The sequence below is a fragment of the Echinops telfairi genome, unplaced genomic scaffold (assembly GCF_000313985.2).
Source record: "Echinops telfairi isolate 266 unplaced genomic scaffold, ASM31398v2 ScPeMD7_18;HRSCAF=68, whole genome shotgun sequence".
Lineage (NCBI taxonomy): Eukaryota > Metazoa > Chordata > Mammalia > Afrosoricida > Tenrecidae > Echinops > Echinops telfairi.
The window spans coordinates 75,916,686-75,937,235 of record NW_022103915.1 but is presented as its reverse complement, the minus strand read 5'-3'; the positions used below and the strand labels follow the sequence as shown (position 1 = coordinate 75,937,235).

The window sequence follows — 20,550 nt, the reverse complement described above, 5'->3', positions numbered from 1 at the left end:
AAGAACTGGACTACAAGAACGTGACATCAAGATTGGAGGAAAGCTTATTAACAACCTACAATATGCAGATGACACAACATTGCTTGTTCAAAGTGAGGAGGATTACTGATGAAGATCAAGGACTGTGGCTATTCATATGGATTATAACTCAAAGAAAAGAAAACCCAAATCTCTCTTAACTGGACTATTATATAATTTCATGATAAACAGAGGATAAAAGTTGAAGTTGTCATGGATTTCATTTTGCTTGGATCCATAGTCAATGCTTCCAAAAGTAGGAGTCAACAAATCACAAGATGTAGTACACTGGGCAAATCTGCAGCACGAGATCCCTGTAAATTTTTCAAGAGCAAGAATGTCACTTTGAAGACTAAGTTGCACCTGACCCAAGTCATGGTATTTTCAATCACCTCACATGTATATGAAGATTAGACAACGAATAACAAGACTGAAGAATAAAGGATACATTTAAATTATGCTATTGGGGGAAACATTGATATTACTGTCAATATTCTGGAATTAATACAACCAAGGTGTTTCTCAGAAGATAGAGGATGGCAAGACTTTTCTGACATGTTCTCTAACAGGAGGAACCAGTCCCTGGAAACGGACAAGCATGCTTGGTTAAATGAATTGTCTGAGGAGGGAGCAAGATGGTTTAAAGAGAGGGACTGCCACAGAGGTTGCAACACTGGGCTCAAACATGACAATTCTGAGGATGCTGCAGGACTGGGCAGTGTTTCCTTCTATTGTGTGTAGTGGTTGCTATGGATTGGAACCGATGTGATGACACTTAATTAACAATAACCCAGAAAGAACTCTTGGGATCACAACATATAAAAGGCCAGAAGAGTTCAGAAAAACCTAAAGGGAAAAAAAGAAAAGAAAACATTGAAGAAATAAGGGGTGGGGGGGTGCTAATAGAGAATGGTGTGATAGAATTTTATAAAATGTGTTTTAAAAAGAATGAATAATGTCAAATGTTTCCAACAGAACAAATAGGAACCACCCCAAAATTTAATGAACATGTTTGTGATGGTAGTTTTCAGTAAAATGTCAAAATAGGAAACAGGCTAGAAGGCTGAGATGAGGATAGGAAGAAAATGTATAAGGATAAACTACTTTAGAAGAAGGTTAACTGTAAATTCAGAAGAAATAAAAAAGATGAACAGGGAACTAAGTCCAAATGACAGGATTAGTCATTTCCTGAGAAAAATACTGCTCAGCAGTTATCGTTACTCTTCTGGGAAAATAAATCTCATCACACTCCTAACTGTGTGACCTGCGTAAGGGCCAAGCTCTTACACAACCCAGGTGAAAATTATTTTCTCAAGTGTTATCATAAAATCAAATTAGGTCAAATACCTTGCCTGAAATTATTCTAACCAAAACGGGAGATCTCATAAACCTTGTTAGTGGTTTCTGTCAAGGATGACTGTGAGAGAGAAATAGGGAGTCAGTGCTTAAGGAGCACTGAGTTTCTGTTAACAATGATGAAAAATCTGGATGGTGATGAGGAATTTAATTTAACTACAATGAATGCATAAACATGGATGAGATGACAACAGAAAGTGTAACGCTGATAAAAAGAGAACTAAAAACCAGATAACAGAATGTATTTCCAATCTCTGAGATGTCCTCACTGTTACTCTAGCTTTCCTCATGCTCAGTTGTTCAGCACCTCCTCAAATCTAGTCCCCATTCCAGCACCCTTCTAATCAATAATCTATTTTATTAAACTTTCAAGTTTTAATAATTGTTTCTAAGCCAAGATCTCTTTTAATGGAACATCAGGCACTAAGATAATAGGTAAACAAGCGGCCATCTAGCTCAAAAGCAACAAAGCCCACATGGAGGAAGCACACCAGCCTGTGCGATCACAAGGTGTCGAAGAGATCAGGTATCAGGCATCATCAGAACAAAAAAATCTTATCATTGTGAATGAGGATGGGAGTGCGGAATGGAGACCCAAAGCCCATTTGTAGGCCAGTGGACATCCCCTTACAGAAGGGTCTCAGGGAGGAGAAGAGCCAGTCAGGGTGCAATATAGCAACGATGAAACATACAACTTTCCTCTGGTTCCTAAATGCTTCCTCTCCCCACACTATCCCAATTCTACTTTACAAATCTGGCTGGACCAGAGGATGTACACTGGTACAGACAGAACCTGGAAACAACACAGGGAATCCACGGCAGATGATCCCTTTAGGACCAGTGGTGTGAGTAGCGATACTGGGAGGGTAGAGGAAGGGTGGGTTGGAAAGGAGGAACTGATTACAAGGATTTACATGTGACCTCCTCCCTGGGGGACGGACAACAGAAAAGTGGGTGAAGGGAGATGTCGGACAGGGCAAGATATGACAAAATAAAAATTTGTAAATTACCAAGGGTTCATGAGACAGGGGAAAAAACGAGGAGCTGATGCCAGGGGCTTGGGTGGAAAGCAGATGTTTTGAGAATGATGAGGGCAATGAATGTACAAATGTGCTTTACACAATTGATGTAAGGATGGATTGTGATGAGTTGTATGAGCCCCTAATAAAACGATTAAAAATAAAGAAACTAAGATAGTAGATATGAAGTTTAAACACATTTACAAAAAGAAAGCATAAGTTTAGGGAGTTGATAGACATTATGTTTTCAGTGAAATATTCTAATCAGAGAAAGAAGGAATGAGTCAATATATGGTAAAAGTTTAGAATATCTACTGTGGGCAAAGGGAGTGGGAGGTAACCAGGTATTCGGAAAAGGACTATTTTTTCAATGTTTAGACAGGAACCTTCACTGAACTATGTAATGGCATTTACATCAATTTGTTTTTTAAATTAAAGAAAAAGCAGACAATAAGACTAGAGTTGGGAGTCTACAAAATTACCAAGGCAGGACAGGCAGTTAAGAAGTGGGCAGCCAGATAGCTAAAAGTATTAGCAAAAGAGTGATGGTGCACAAGGTTTAAGCTGGAGCAAAGGAAAACAAAACCAACTGTAGGGAGAGGAAATAAGAAGAAAAATAAAATAGTCCACGGCCTAAAGATGAAGGTATGATCAGAGGTAAATAGTTTGGGTCCTGGACTGGAGAGAGGTAGAATATGAGATGACTGTCCAATTGTGGAATATTGCAGAGGCAGAGTAATTAATTCTAGCTCATAAACAAGGTCCAGGATGTGACCACATTTTGCTGGGTTTCTGAAGTAAGGATGCCTCCAGTTAAGACAGCTGTTATAATTTACAATGGGGGCTTCAAAAATGTATGGAAACATGAAATAAAGATAATGGAATAATGGAATTTTTCCCTAAACGTTTTGAAGTCTCCTCATGTAGAGAACGAGAACAAATAAATGACAACAAACAAGATTTCCCACAGAAGAACTTTAAATATAGCTAAGAATTTTAACATCAGAAAGGTTCCTCTAAAACTTGCTTTTATGCACCTTTTTTTCCATATGCTTTCTCTTGGGAAAGTAAGGGGAGTTAGCTGGGAATGGGTTGACACAAGCAGATATTGGCGCATGGTCTTTATTTTGCTTAGTTTCCAAACAACATATAAGCAGGTAACACAGTCCCTGCAGTTCTAAAACAACAGGGTGGTAGAACTGCCCATGTGTACATACCTGCTAAGCATTTAAACAAACCATCACTGCTTCTGCTTAAGTGCAGAAATAAGTTGTGACTCACTAGTGATTACTTTCTGACTGGGTTTGTCCAGTCAAAGGAAATACTCCTTTCCCAGACTCAGCCTGTAGCCTATAGCTGCTGAGGTACTATCTACTGAGCAGCAGAGGGATTTTGGGAAACACCACATGGGCTAATTGCTTCTTTCTGTTCCCAGCTTCCCAGTGTAGAAAATGTATGACAGGTTCAGCTGTGTAAGAACCTTAGGGTTCAAAAGAGAGGCTGCGTAATTGACATGGCTGCAACCTGCACAGCTACTGGGAAATGTTTTTGTATTTGAGTTCCTGTGGACCCCAAACTGAAAAACCACCCTCTGAAAGCATGCCACTGCAGGGTCTCTGTGGGTGGAGCCTTGTGGCTGCAGAGATGGCTCCTGAATTGGGAGTGGGGATACGTAGGGGGGAAACACAGGGCCAGAAGCCCCAAGAGAATGAAGGTGGCTCTGACAGAAGGCATTGAAGCCCTGCCTGGGTTCAGTCTGGGAGACAGAGTGGGCTTGCTCTTTGGTGAGAGGCTTTATTGCCCTTTCCAGTCAGGCCAAAGCTACCTACTTGTATGGGTCAGCAACACTGTACTACTCAATCACCAGCCAAAATGTATTTTGAAAAAAGTATTTCCTGTTAACAAGAAAAATTTGTTTGTTGAAACAAATTTGGTAATTTTTAGAATTTTATAAGAATCAGTTTGCCACCCAAATGCTACCGCTATTGATCTTTGGTGTTAAATGTTCCTCTAGATCAGTGGTTCTCAACCTTCCTAATGCCATGATCTTTTAGTACAGTTCCTCATGTTGTGGTGACCCCTCCCCCCGCCACCACAAAATTATTTTTGTTGTTACTTCATAACTGTAATTTTGCTACTGTTATGAATCATTGACCCTGGTGAAAGTCATTTGACACCCCCCCAAAGGGGTCGCAACCCCCAGGTTCAGAACCTCTGCTCTAGAAAACAGCAATTTTTAGTGTTTACATAGCTGTTACTTTATTGTGTATACAACTTTATGTCCCTTCTGTACTTGACATATAATCATTTTCCCCCCTACATTTAAGTAACCAAAAAAAAACCTTTCCTTTGCTTCAAATTCTTATGGAAACCAGCCACTGAATGAATTGAGAATGTGTGATCTATTTATTGCCTGGAAACAATTTTTAAAATGTGAAAAAAATTATTCCTTTAAGTAATTTTTAAACAAAACAACCAATTAGCTCAATTAAACATTTGCCTTGAGTATTGAATTCTTCTCAACAATCCGAGTTAGATCAAATTAACAGTAACCCTAAAGGGCAGAGAAGTCTAAGTTAACAATGGTAGAACACTGTGGGCAGATAGTGGGGATGATGACCCAATGTGAAGCATGTACCCTTCGTCACTTAACTGCACATGTAAAAGTTGTTGAACAATTCTGTTTTCTTATGTATACTTCATCCACATACATAAGCAAAATGAAAAATATACACAATGTTCCATTACAATTAAATAATTCAGCTATTGTAAAGTGACCATAAGCACTTTTATACATTGAAAGTTGAAAATACACTATTACTCACTGTCGTAACAGCTGTCTGCCTTGCTTCCATGTTAGCTGACTATTTTGAGGTGCTGTGGGAGCCTCTGTATCTTTGGTTTCTTCTGAAAATGTTTAAAAAGAAGTTTCACACACATTATTTCAATTCTTGAAAATATTGCCACACTTCTCTTAGAAGTTTCCATAAAAATATACCTAAATATTTTATAAAGGGTAAAAAAAAAACTTTTATTGAATAGAGAATATTCATTTTAAATGTATTTGTCTCAATGACTTATAATCTCAGACCCAAAATGAGAACACAAAACATTATTACTGTCAAGGATTGAAAACTCAAAGGACCAAGCTTTGAATGAAATATTAGAAATAAGGATTTTTCTCCCCTTTAATTACTAGAATTGTGCAAGAGTTTAATAATAATTACACAAGCTATTTATTCAGTCAATATTGACTATACAGTAGCTACATATAAAAATAAGTGCATCATTTAATTATGAGTCTGTTAAACCATTTTTAAGAATATATTAAATTGCACTGATCACAGTATTTTGTATTTTTACAACTATGAAAGATCTGCTTTGCTATAGGTAAAATTTACATTTTCTCAAGTACAAAAGAATACACATTTTATTAAAAGTTATATAATAAATCATATATTTTGGGGTAAATTTTACTTTCAACAGGTATGCCTACAGTAACATGTAAAATTATATATTGGTACCAATTATATTATGGAAATCATTTCCCAATGGTTATTACATTAAAAAATAAAATACAGGATTGTAATAACAGTTGTACGAGCTCCCAATAAAATGATTAAAAAAATAAAATAAAATACAAACATGGGCGAGATAGCAAACGGTGTAAGATATGAAAATAATAACTTATAATTTATCAAGGGTTCATGAGGGGGGGAGGGGAGGGAGAAAGGAAAAAGTAAGGAGCTGCTATCAAGGGCTCAAGTTGAAAGAAAATGTTTTGAAAAGGATGATGGTAACATATGTACATATGTGCTTGATACAATGGCTGGATTGTGATAAGAACTGTAAGAGTCCCCAATAAAATATTTTTTAAAGAACTGTAAAAGTCCCCCCCAAAATACTTATTAAAATTTTAAAAACAGTAACATTTTATTGTACACAAAATAAAATTGCCGAAAATCTTATCATCAAAACTTAACAACTGTTAGGACTTGAAAGCTTATCAGACCATATTTTCCCCTCTACAAACATAGGCAGTGCTGGGATTAAGAACAAGTTTCTTTCCTAAATTGAATCTGTACATAAATTAGAATTTAGGTACATTTTATATCTAAAAGCAATTTAGTCAAAATTAGTTTATCTTAGTATAAAAAGTACCTCAAAGTTTTAATGTAATAAGCTCTATAATGTAGGTTGGTTTACATTATAACTATTGGGTGTACATTAAATTGGACACTGGTATGTTACCTAAGGTGCCTGTACATACATACATATGTATTTGGTGTTTTTTTTTAGTGGTTGAATGTACAGATCGCATCCTACATTATTGTGACACCTATGCATTAAGCATCCATGGTAATTAACTTAATAGCCCATAGGGAGTATATACATTTAATTTAACCAGTCCCCTAATATTGAAACTAGCTCCCATTTCTCGCTACTATAAACAATGTGCTAATACCATTCTTCAAGTCCATCAGAAAAGTATACACAGCTTAGTCTTTTTTGTTTTTGTTTTCCAGCTTAGTCAATTTTTAAAACATTCAAGTTGGCGGGTAGGAAAAAAAATGAGGAGCTGATTGATACCAAGGGCTCAAGTAGAAAGAAAGTGTTTTGAAAATGAGGACGGCAACAAATGTACAAATGTGCTTGACACAAGGGATGCATGTAAGTATTGTGATAAGAGCTGTAAGAGCCCCCAATAAAATGATTTAAAAAAACAAAACAAACCAAAACATTCAAGCAAAGTACACAATAACTAGATGGAGTAAGAAAACATTTACCTGAAAAGCGCCGCCCCCCCCCGCCCTCTTTTGTACAATTCAACACTCCCAAAAGGTTATCAACACTATATTGGTTTCTAAAAATTAAAGTGACTTTTGCATTTGCTATAAATCAAAACATTTAAATCAATTTCCAAATACACACGCATGTTGTTGTGCTAACTTGTACTTTGTTCATCTTGGTTACTAAATGGCCTATTATGGTAATTATCACTATATTTACCCATTCTAAGGTTGAAGAAATACTATGAACACTCTCATACATGTACTACAGCGAGCTGGTATATGTACTTCTGGGAATGGAATGCCTCTGAGTGAGTCATGGTGCATGTGATGTCCCTTTAGTAGTTCCAGCCAGGTCACATTCAGAGCAACTCTAACAATTTACAATCCCAACACCAGTGTTAAAGTTGCTCTATATTTTTAACACTTGGTAAGACATTTTAGCTATTCTGGTAGGTATCTAATTATATCAAATGTGTCTCTTTAATATGGCACAGAAGAGCTCTTTCTATCTTTTGATACGGCTACTTTTGTATGGTATGGCTCAAGATATACATATCTTCTGAATTACTAAGAGTAATACATAAGTTCTATACATTATACTTCTGTCTGATCTGTTTTGCAACTTTTCATATTTTAGGTTTGAAGAGTGGTATACAAAAAAACAATTTTATATTTAGCTGCACATGTACTTTGGTGTACATAATCTTATTCCAATTTGTGTACCTAGTCTATTTTTGCCCACTCTTTTGGAATTTATTCATTAAACATCCTGACTACATATTTCTACATTAGCAAACACAACCAATTTTGTTATTTACTGTATATTTGGATTGGATCATTCCTTAACTTGAGGAAATTTTAATATTCATTTTTTGTTTTTCCAAGGAAGAGACCATAATATATCCCCTAGTATCAATGAGTCATTGAAAAGTCAAATCAAAGAGAAATCATGCTGCTCCCACTTTTGTCTTTAGATTTTATAGCTGATGACAACCAAAAGACAGAAGGGATTCTGCTATGAAACTAGAATTGGAGAAGACCTAAAATTACCTACACTTGTCTATTTGTTACTTTCAGGTAATAAGAAAACACACTTTTTCTTGCCTTACGAACCAGTAGCCAAGAACAGCACAAGCTTCGATCTGAATGCACTGTCCAAAGCATATATACATGAATTCTAAATATGACTAAGATATAAGATAGTGCTATTAATACTGCCAAATTCTGTACAGTACAAATCACTAACACCCTTTAAGTTTTAAGTGTTTAACTTGTTAAGTGTTAAGTTTCTCTTGACAAGACTTATTAATAATTTGAAAAATAAAGAATGGACCAGGAAATCACCTACAGGTATAAAAAGTTACTTTATTGCCTTCTACCTCTGATTACTATAAAAAATTATACCCCAGCAATAAAGAGATTTCAGGGTAGAAAAAAATACAACAGGACAAGTAATGTCAGGGTTGGGATGTGGAACAATACTTTCTGATTTTTATTTAATATTTTTCTAAAATTCTAAATAGTATTACATACTATTTTTCCCACAAAACTCTAGACAGTATAATTAATCATCCTCTAAAAAATACCAATAAAACCCAATGGAAGCTAAAGCAACATGGTTGCTACATGAAAATGAGCATTAAACACCATTTTTCCTTAAATTGGGTAAAGAATAGCGAATAATCTAGTTTACCTGATTCAAAGGTTGGCATTTTCAAATCTCCTTGGTTCAGTTCTGTGCCATATTTTAATTTGTGATATTTTGCCCTGAAATTTTAATTAAAAAATGTTACTTTTTATTGCTTTCTATAGTTCATTGTCTATTTTAATTATATCTTCTCTGATAACAAAGCATGATGTGAATATTTATATTTTAAACTTTATTTGCAAAAGAGGTTGAAAAAAAACCCACTAGTATAAAGAGAAAAAACACAAGTGACAAAAAAGTAATCTTCAGGGAAGGGGTGGGACACCGATTTAGAAAATTTTACATCATATAACAAAACATTTTAGCTTAAGGATTTTAATTTATCTGGGTTTTTTTTGTTAGTTTCTTTTCCCATTTAAGAATCAAAACAATCACCTTCAGCAGGGCATTGTATTTTTTAAAGCATATTGTGCAAGTGAGAACAATATTAGTTTGCTTTATTTATATAAGAAAATGAAGTAAAAAAAAAAAGGAAAGAAAATGAAGTACACCTACCTTTCTTGCTTTAATGCATATTCTAACATTTTAATTCTTCTTACTAAATCCTTCTTCAAGTTTTCTTGGCCTTTTCTTTCTCCTTGCAAAAATGCTATCCGGGCCTAAAAATATAAAAGGTGCATTCTTTTTTAGTTTTTCCTTAGCAATAACTAGTAATAGAATGAACAAAAAGGAAATGTCTCCTGTTTTATTGACACAGTACGATGATCCTAATCAATTCCACTGAACTATGTATGTAAAAACCTAATTATAGTTATATTTACCTTAAGATCACTAATGTTAATATTTAATATTTACATGGTCACAAAAGGAAATTGTTATGAATAGAATTTGTACCTAATTCCCAACACAAACTACAAAAGAACTGAAAATTAGCATTATGTTCACAAGCAGATTTTTTTTTTCCCAAAAGAACTTTACTAAGATAACCTCAAAAACATTTCTCTAAGTGTCACTGCACTGAACTCAGGTGTTGCCAGTAACTGCTTAAAATGCTATGTGATACTAGTCATTTACTCACAGGTAGTTTGTTTCTCCAAAACTGCCAGCTCTCTACCCTACTATCTCACCGAACTAACGAGAATTGTTCATTTGCAGACAGGAATAGTTTCACGTGGGCATTTTAAGTAGCATCACCTGAGCTAAGCTCAGTTCATGAGCACCAGGAAAAAATGTATGAGTCTCTGCAGTTTAAATCTGTGTTGTTTGTTCACACCAATTTTCGACTGTGGGATAGCTCGTCTCCTAATCCTTGTGCTGATCAAAGATCAACTATAAAAGAGAGGAAAAAAGCAAGACAATATTCTATATGATTCACTCTATATAAAGTTGACTATATGGTTAAACTATGTACTTAAACAATACAAACTTATTAATGGCAATTTATAAAAGAGAATAGCAAATAAATGATTACCAAGAAAATTCAAGTGAATTGTCACTTCTATGGGAAAAAGACAGAGTGATGATTAGGTAAGGGCTGGTTGGGGGAGTTTTTACAGTTCTGGATTACGCCAGGGATAGTTTCATAGTTTTCCATTTAACTAGTTAAACGGTGAAATCTTGTTTTACGCACTTTTCTCTAAATAAATTACATTTCACAATGAATTCACAATAGTGAATCTTGAAATTCACTATTAAGAATTTTAGAGGTGCCCTGGTGGCCTAGTGGTTCAAGGTTGGGCTGCTAACTGCAAGGTTAGGAGTTTGAAACCACCAACCACTTCAAGATTCTCTGGAAACTCTCTACTCCAGTAGAGAGTTACAGCCTCGGAAACTCACTTGGGGAGTTCTATCCTATCCTATAGGGTGGCAGTGGTCACCATGGCACTAAGCTTGGCTTGGGGTTCTGCTATTAAAATTTTTATCTATGAAGAGAAACAACAGTGTAAGATACAAAATAATGATAATATATAATTGATCGAGAATTCATGGGGGGGGAGAGTGGGGGGGAGCTTATACCAAGGGCTCATGTTTTGGAAACGATGATGGCAACATATATACAAATATGCTTGATACAAGTGATGTACAGAATGTTGTGAGAGCTCTAAGAGCCCCCAATAAAATGATTAAGAAAAAATTTTATCTAGGAAGAAAATTGTTATTGTGAAGTTCCTTTAAAGAGGAAATTTTCATCAATGTGGATATTTCAATGAAGAACTTTATAAAGCATGACAAAATTTCACTTTTATTTACCCAACTCAATTTTAATGTTTTTCATTATTACATATAAAAAATATACACAGCAAAGAGATCATTAACTTGGAATCTACAACTACATTTTATAAAGGAGGCACTTTTCAGTCTAATGCTCTCCCAACTGAGCTATTTCGGCTCACACAAGGTGGCAACTTTTATGAACAATTTCCATGTGCAATTTCAGTAGATTAATACAGAATAAGAAATGCATATTCCCAATTTTCACAATTGTTCTCCCTTTGCATACTGATAAGGACATTTACTTGGGACCATATTTTTTATATCACCTAAACATACTGAACAATCAGCACATGATTTATCCCATGAGACTATGTATTAATTTTTGGTAGCAGACAACTTTTTAACAGCCACTAGAGGTCGCCAGTACAAAACTTTCAACATTGACTCCACTGGTATCAGCCTGAAAGGTGATCTGGCAATTACAGTAGTTTCCAATGTTTCCAATAAATTTTCCCTACAACAAAGAAACTACTGGCAGAATCCAGGTTATAAATGAGATCAGTTGTTGCATCCTTTAACAATCTGTAGGTAAGTTGAAATGGGTTCATACGGTTTTCAAACTGGCAGCTAACCAAAAGGTAGGCAGTTCAAAACCACCAAGTGCTCCGCAGGAGAAAGAAAAGGTGGCAGTTGACTTCCAAAAAGATTACAGCCCTAGAAAGAAACTCTATTGGGTCAATATTACTGTATCCTACAGGGTCACTGAGTCAGAATCGACTGGACAGCAATGGGTTGGTTTTAATTTGGTCCAAGAAAAGCCTTGCAACGTGCAGCCTTTTCAATTATTTCAAACTTACAGTGCAGACAAGTGAGAAAGTGAATGTGTTAATAATAAGTTTGGGTGGTCCAATCATTTCAAGGTGAAGGCATTTTTACGTAACATGAAGGAGGGAGGAGTTGTGCTTACATAATATAAATATTCACAACCCAGGGAATGCCTGTACACACTGTAAAATTATTCATTTTATTAGAGAGTTTCTGTATTTAAAGAAAAAAGTTTAAATGCAAACAAAAAAACAATTTAATATTTAGCTGCACATGTACTTTGGTGTAAATTATCTTATTCCATTTTGTGTGCCTAGTCTGTTTTTGCCCACTCTTTTGGAATTTATTCATTAAACATCCTGACTACATATTTCTACATTAGCAAACACAACCAATTTAATTATTTACTGTGTCTCCTGCAGATAATATACTTGGATTGCATCATTCCTTAATTTGAGGAAATTTTAAATACTTCATGATTTAAGAAATGTTTAGAAACTATACCATCATTCAGTATCAAAAATTTTAATGTCTAAAGAATTTTAAGATACTATTAAATAACTAGATTCGAAAGCAAATGACAAATTCCGCTTACAGCAATTAACTATAATCTCAAAACACAACTCACTAAAATGGTTGGTTTTCAACAAATGTTAATACTTTCTTCCCTTAGTGGTCAACTGAACTAACCTTGTGAATGCCAAGCATTTAACTTGAAGGGTTGACAAGGTTCTGTTGTATAATTTTAAGAACTATATATAAATAGTAAGTTGAAACCCTGACCCATTGATGTCAATTTATAGAAATTAGAGAATACTCAAGAAAATCTTATTATATCAGTACTCAAAGCCTAGCTAAAAAGGAGTTTAGTCTTTGTATTTCATCTAGTAACATGAATAGTTCCCACCAAATAGTGTCTTTTCTGGCTATTTAAGATTGGTTAAAAATTTTAAATTTGTTTGCAATGGCTTATAAAACTTCTCACAGAAATATTATTTTACAATGCCAAAACACTGCTGACAAAATAGCTAATTTTCAAAAGCAAATAAAATATCTATTTTAAAAAACCCAAACCTAATAAAACGATTAAAAAATAAATAAAAAACCCAAACCCACTTCCATCAAGTCAATTCAGAGACTAAACTATACCCGTACAAGACAGCATCGTCTGATTAAACAGCCTAAAATAAAATTTTTAAATTATCAAAAAAATACCACCACCATCCTTTAAAATGTCAATACCATTTTATTTGACAATTAGCTTAAAGTACTAACAGGGCTTCAAAAATTTGGGGGAGAAAAAGGGAATCCATTATATTTAACTTTTTAAATTAAAAGATCATTTTATTGGGGGTTCTTACAGCTTTTTTTTTCTTACTGCTCTTGTATAACAGTTCATACACCAATTGTAAAAAGCTTATTTGTTGTACATATGCTGCCATCATTATTTTCTAAATATTTACTTTCTATTTGAGCCCTTGGTCTCAGCTCCTCTTTTTCCCCTCCCTCCCCACCTCGTGACCCCTTATTAAATTAAAAATTATTATTTCGTATTTTACACCAACGACTGCCTCTCTTCCCCCATGATTTCTGTTGTTCATCTCCCTGGGGTGGATGGTGTGTGTGTTTAGGGAGACTATACAGATTTCAAGGGATGTAAATATAATCCCTACTATCAATCAAGTCATAGGGACCTGTAAATCATGATCATCTGCCCCTGGGGATTTCCAAGATTATCAGAGAGAAGCCTCATTTTTCTTCCTCAGAGTGGCTGGCGGCTTCACCCTGCTGACAGTATGGGTTAGCAGCCCAACTTGTAACCATTATGCCACCAGAGAGGTGTGTCCCTGCTGACAGTAGGGTTAGCAGCCAAACTTGTAACCATTATGCCACCAGAGAGGTGTGTGCACAGCTTCAAATAATCAACCATCTGAGAGCTAAAGGACAAAGTTCAGAAAGTTTAACCAAGGACAAAGTTCAGAAAGGGTAGGAAAGGATGAATCGAAAAAGGAGAACCACGAATGATGCACACAGCATAACAACATAAAGAGAAAAGGAGGGGCAGGAGGGAGTGGGGAGATGAAGGCATTGGGGGTAACAGGGCGCTAATCCACCACAGGGAGGGTATTGTTTTTATCTCCACAGGAAAGGGAGAGAGGGACCAGACCTCAACCTGGCGTGCTATGTTTGAGGGCAACATACCAGCATGAAGCAGTGAATGGAGAGGTCTGTGGGCTGGCCCCTGACCCAGCAACATCAACCGCCTCCTCAGAAGAATGCACTACAGAGGACAGCACTGAAGATACAGCCCAGAGAGAAGGGCAGACCACACAGGAATAAACTAACAGAAAGAGTGGACAGCATCCTGATCCACCAAGCTTCGAGGTCGACATTCCCACTCTGAGCAGCTAATGCACAGAGAGGACCACGAGGTCGGCCTCACTACAAGACATGACAGTGCTCTAACCCACAGAGCTACAGGGGGTAGCACGGGAGACACAGTGCTGGAACTGTGCGCCCGGTTTGACAGCCCACCACCACCACCACCACACACCAGGGGGTAACATGAGGGGAGTGCAACAGAGCAGCAAGCGGGGCAAAGCAAAAGTCACCGAGGAATTCTGAAAATAGACGTCGGACTCGGGGCGGGGCCTGCCACTGCATCACACCAGATGGGAAAACATTCATAAGGGTCAGCAGACAGACCTGTAACTATTCTTAGGCTATTTGTTTGTTTGTTTGCTTCCATGTCTATCTACATAAAATAGGCAGGATAAACAATCCCAAGGAGAAAGCAACCGACTGACAAGATCCAGGGGGTTAGAGGAGAGGAGGAGGTGGGGGAAATGGGAGGTAGGAGCCAAAGAACCCAAGAGACAGGGAACAAGAGATCTAAAATCGATGGTGAGGAGGGTGTAAAATGCCTTGTGGGGTTCAATCAAGTGCAATGTAGCCAAGAGGAAGTACAGAGAGCCAAATGAAGGATGAACATGATAGTGGGGCAGGAGGAAAGTAAAAGGAAATAGAGGAAATAACAAGGAGGCAAAAGACACTAATAGAGGTATAAATATAGGTGTGTACATATGTAAACATATTAATATATAATAATAGAGATATAGGTCTTTTATAGGTTTTAAGTCAGCAGTTCTCAACCTGTGGGTCACAACCCTTCCACAGGGGTCTGCCCATATTCATAACACTAGCAAAATTACAGTTATAAAGTAGCAACGGAAATAATTTTATGGTTGGGGGGGGTCACCACAACATGAGGAATTGTACTAAAGGGTCGTGGCATTAGTTAAGTATTAAGATAGCAAACAGACATTGGGCCTCTACTCAAGTCCTCCTTCCACGCAAGAACACTTTGTTCTAATAACCTGGCATATCTTGCCCTGTCCGACGTCTCCCTTCACCCACTTTTCTGTTGTCTGTCCCCCATGGAGGAGGTCACATGTAGATCCTTGTAATCCATTCCCCCTTTCCAACCAACCCTCCTCTACTCTCCCAGTAGCATCTGGGGTCTTAAAGGCTTGAAGTTAAACAAGAGGCCATCTAGCAGGGAAGCAACAAAACCCACATGGAAGAAGCACATCTGCCTGTGTGATCATGAGATATTGATGTGATCAGGTATCAGGCATCAGAAGACCCAAAACCAACAATCCTATCGATGCAAACAAGGGGGCTCAGAATAGAGACCCAAAGCCCATCTGAGGCCAATTGGACACCCCCTCACAGAAGGGTCACAAAGAAGGAACGAGCCAGCTAGGGTGCAGCATAGCACCAAGGAAACACACAACATTCCTCTAGTTCTTTAATGCTTCCTCCAGCCCACTATCATGACCTCAGTTCTACCTTACAAATCCGACTAGACCAGAGCATGCTCACTGGTACAGATAAGAGCTCTCGACACATGGAAGCCAGGAGAGATAAACCCCACAGGACCAATAATGAGTAGCTGTACCATGATGATAAGAAGAAGGCAGGGGAGAAAGGGGGAAACAATCACAATGATGGACTTATAACCACCCCCACCACCCCCCCGTGAACAACAGAAAAGTGGGTGAAGGGAAACAGTAGATGGTGTAAAATATGAAAATAAAAATTTATAAATTATCAAGGGTTCATGAGGATGGGGTGGGGGAGGGAGAAAAAGAGGAGCTGATCTCAAGTAGAAAGAAAATGTTTTGGAAATGATAGCAACATATGTACAAATGTGCTTGATACAATTGATTTATTGATAGTTATAAGATCTTTAAGAGCCCCCAATAAAATGATTAAACTTTAAAAGGTAAATAGGAAGTGAATTATGTACTGTTTCATAGTGAGGATTTTCAATCAAGGGACCTGAAACAAAATGTGTGTGAATTGTTCAATTGAAAATTGAAGCACTCAATTCACAACTAAAAAAATTGTGGTTTTTTTTTTTTTAAAGTTAGCATGGATGATATACCTATAAGCCCCTCCCAGGGGGATGGACAACAGAAAAGTGGGTGTAGGGAGACATTAGTCAGTGTAAGACATGAAAAAAATAAATAAAATTTATAAATTATCAAGGGTTCATGAGGGAGGGAGGGGAAAAATGAGAAGCTGATACGAAGGGCTCAAGTAGAAATAAATTGTTTTGAAAATGATGGCACCAAATATACAAATGTGCTTGACACAATGGATGTATATATGGATGGTGATGAGTTGTAGGAACCCCCAATAAAATGATTTTTTTTAATTAGCATGGAAGGACTGTAAGACACAGCAATCCCAATCCTAAAAATATCCGAAGAAGTAGTAAAAGCAAGGAATGCAAATAGAAACCCATACACCACTGTTCACTACAGCACTTTTCTTAATTACCAAAAGGTGGAAATAACAGAAATATCCAACAAGAGATGAATATACATACAAAAGGTAGTTATGTGCACACTAGTTAACCAAGAAAAATGAAGTTCTGATATACATTACAACATGGAAGAACTAAGTCAGTCACAAATGGGCAAATACTGTATCATTTATAAGAAATAGCAAGCATACAGAAATCAAAGGCTAACAGTTACCAAGGGTAAAAGAAAGCTTTTGCTTATGGAGCAGTGAGTTTATGTTAATGGTGGTTAAGTAATTTGGAAAAATAATAATTATTATACAACTTACATGTAACCGATATTACTGAATTGTACATGTAGAATTGTTTAAATGAAGGGTATTTTGTTAAATATTTTACCACACCACAAATGCAAATTTTGGCCCCACAGTTGAGTGGCAGTATTCAAATGGTGATTCAGATGATGTAGAAAGTGATTTAAATGATCTGTCCTTGCAATTAAAATACTAAAATGTTAAGATCTTGGAGCACTTCAGACTTTATGAAAATCCTGTTCATTATGTAATTCTTCCATCATATTGATAGTGGAGTTTCCATTTTCTGACAACCCACAATCATCAGGAAGCTTAGAAAGCTAATTGTGGAATCATCTTTCAGGAAGTTTAAAAATAAATCAAATTCATCTGTCCAAAATAATTCCAGGATGGAAATGAAATAATCTACAAGATAACTGTATTATTATTGAGGCATAATAATTGAAGCATTTTGTAAAGTGAAGTTTCTTAATATGATTCTTCTATCCATGTCTCTATGGGCCGCACTAAGGAAATAGGGTGGGAAACACCAAATGAGGGGATTGCATAAGAGAGCCACTTCAAAAGCAAAGAATTCCCAGGACCACGAAGGAAAAAGAGCCAGCAGCAGACCATATTTGAGATCCTTCCTTGCCTGAAATGGTTAAGACATCAGAGACCATACCACACCAAGCTCCAAGGCTAAGGGCTAAGGCAAGGAGACCATGACACAGAGCAGTGAAGCTGTGCCAAAACTAGACTTCTGTGAGGCAGAGCAAAGGAAGGGCTTCCTGGTCAATAAAGGCAGAGGCCAAGGGACCAAGTGAGAAGCTGAAGACCAAAGAGAGATCTGGCTGTTGGATGAGGATAAGTGCTGCTGATGACCAAAGGCTATATCCTTAATGTTTTCTGATCCTGGCTTGTTAATGTCTCTAATAACTCCCCCATATTTCTTAGTGTTCCCTGTTGAGTTCTGCGTACCCACTGTAACAGATTATCAAAGCGTATTGTCATGGGAATAGTTGGTGTCAGAGGGTATCAGAAGATGGAGAGTCAACTCCCAAGTCTGACTGCTGTACTGTGGCTTTTGGCCTTGGACTGGTGTAAGTTGAGGTGATCAGGTATGGCATCCATGCAGTTTTATCACATCTACATACTGTCTACCTAGCACTACTTCCAAGATTGCTAGAGCAACAAGATGCCTTTAAAATAAAATAATCATCTAGATTTAAAAATGAAACATCTTATTCTATTTCAGAACCCAAAAACTCCCTACACGGCAATTATTTTAAGCAATACAGTAAGTGAAGGAGAGCAGTATAAATAAACATTAGCCTGGGGCTCTGAAAAACCTACATTCTAATCCTTACTTGATACCACCAGCTTTATAACCCTCTCTTCAGTTTCCTCATTTGTCAAATTAGAGGGCTGAATCAGATGCCTTTTAAAGATCTATTAGTTATAAATTCCCATCTATAATTAACATTTCAAAACTCTCTACAGTAATATTTCTAGTTCTAAAATGGTTAATTCGTTATTGGGACACATCGAAACCAAACCAGCTCAGCTTTTCAAAAATCCCTTAGGAACAACTGTCCATCTTGTATCAGACAATAAGCTTCTAAGTAAAAACATTAAAAAAGCTTCTGAGTGTGCTGATGGAAAATAGGCCTCAGCTGTCAGTCTTCTACGGGAATTGCCTCAAAGACAGTTTTCTTTCCAAGTTGTTCTCATTCAATAACTGATCAAAACAGGGACGGAAGGGTCTAAATCCAGCGGTTCTCTACCTGTGGATTGCAACCCCTTTGAGGGGCGATTGACCCTTTCACAGGGGTCACCCGATTCATAACAGTAGCAAAATTACAGTTATGAAGTGGCAACAAAAATAATTTTATGGTTGGGAGTCCCCACACCATGAGGAACTGTATTTAAGGGTCGTGGCATTAGAACAGTTGAGAACCACTGGTCTAGTCCCTTGCCCCAATAAAGGATAACTCGGCAAGTCTGCCTCAGAGCTTCAAAATGCATCATGGGGTCAACTGCAGTCTAAAGAGATCATTGGGTTTATCCATTCTGCTTCCTTTCCTTTCCTTCCACAGAATTGATTCCAAAAGTACTCACTCCCAAGCTTCCTGAATACAAATAGTGTGACTTCACAGTCAACTTCCTGGAAACCCAAGCAGCCACAATTTATGACAGTCATGGTCCAAGAAAGCTAATTCTAACATGGAATTTTAGATCCACCTGATCACTCAGCAGGCAATGGGTGGAACAAAAGCCCCTATCACAATTGCTAAGAACTTTCACTGGTGGTAAACTACGTAGTAGTTTTCCAGTAGAAGGGAAAACAGAGGTTGGCAAACATTTTCTATAAAGAGCCCAATAATAACTAACTTGGCCTTTGCACCTTGGCACATTCTTTGTTATTTTGATTTTTAAAACAACACTTTAAAAATGTGTTTGCACAAAAACAGGCAGGGTGGGGAAGGGGTTGATCTGCTACTTGCTAACCCTGCTACTGCACTAGAAAGTGCAATATATCAGGCATTCTAGAAATATGAGGCAAACAGTAATTATAAGGACAATGAAACTGAGTGGTTGTTGCTAACAGCAATTGACCCTTTGTAACAAAAGGCTGAGAATGAGTAATCACCAACTAAAACTTAAATGTAAAAGCCAATTTGCTTCCTTGGAACACAAAAAGCCACTCATCTCCAGCAGCAGAGCTCCAAAGAAAGTTAAAATCCCAGCAGGTAGAAATGAGCTTACAATGCAGAGTGCGGATTGATTAACCTTAAGTATTCAATCTCCAAGTCTCCCTGATTCCTCTGAACATTAAAGAACTCCTAAGTGCGATACACGCTTCATCTTTGCTTTAATACAATACAGAGAAGGTATTATCAGCAACATTAGCCAAATACTGACCTCAGAAATACTCTCCTCCACCAAAATCAATTAAGAACACAGGGAAAAATTGTCAGTATCAACTTTTCCTCTGCAAAATGATTGCGGCAATCTGGGAAGTACTTATTCAATAAATATGGCTGAGTAAGAACAGTGCCCACACTTCATGGCATCTAAACTTGTCATATTTCCATCATCCCCTTAGTAACCATGAAAACCAATAGTCTACAATCACTGTGAAAATCAGTGGCTTGCCTGTCACTGAAGCAAGTCGTGTTGGAGCTCCTTCAAAGACCCATTCCAGGAGAATTTTCACTATTTGACGTGTATGGACTTTCGCTGGGGAGCTCCATTAGAATCATACGGCATCCAATGTAAACAGCCTTTTCTCTGGATGTCCTGGTTGAAAAAGCAATTGCTGAACATCATGGCTGCCTGGAGGCTAACATCAGGGCAAACTAAAGACCAAAAGTTGAAACTGTGATGGTCCGGGGGAGTTTTGAAAAGGCTCAATAAATTACTAGGAATCTGTAAGGCCATGCTCATGTTCAGGGCTGTACACATGCTTAGGAAAACCCTGTGAGGTTAAGCTCTCTCCTTTGAGTAACCTTAATGGCTTTGCATGAGCACAAAGTAAAAAGCTAAAGCTGAGTTGTTAACATATACA

General features: G+C 37.1%; 1 protein-coding gene across 2 annotated transcripts in view; it reads right to left on the bottom strand.

The window, feature by feature from the left end:
* The window catches only part of STRN3 (striatin 3), a 90,098-nt gene that overhangs the window by 53,508 nt on the left and 16,040 nt on the right, over window positions 1-20,550 (bottom strand). For both annotated transcript variants that reach the window (XM_045287863.1, XM_004698517.2), the window contains exons 2-4: window positions 9,390-9,493; window positions 8,880-8,953; window positions 5,219-5,300 (exon numbers count right to left, since the gene is read on the bottom strand). In XM_045287863.1, the coding sequence (XP_045143798.1) occupies window positions 5,219-5,300; window positions 8,880-8,953; window positions 9,390-9,493 (260 nt within the window). The remainder of the gene's footprint in view (window positions 1-5,218; window positions 5,301-8,879; window positions 8,954-9,389; window positions 9,494-20,550) is intronic.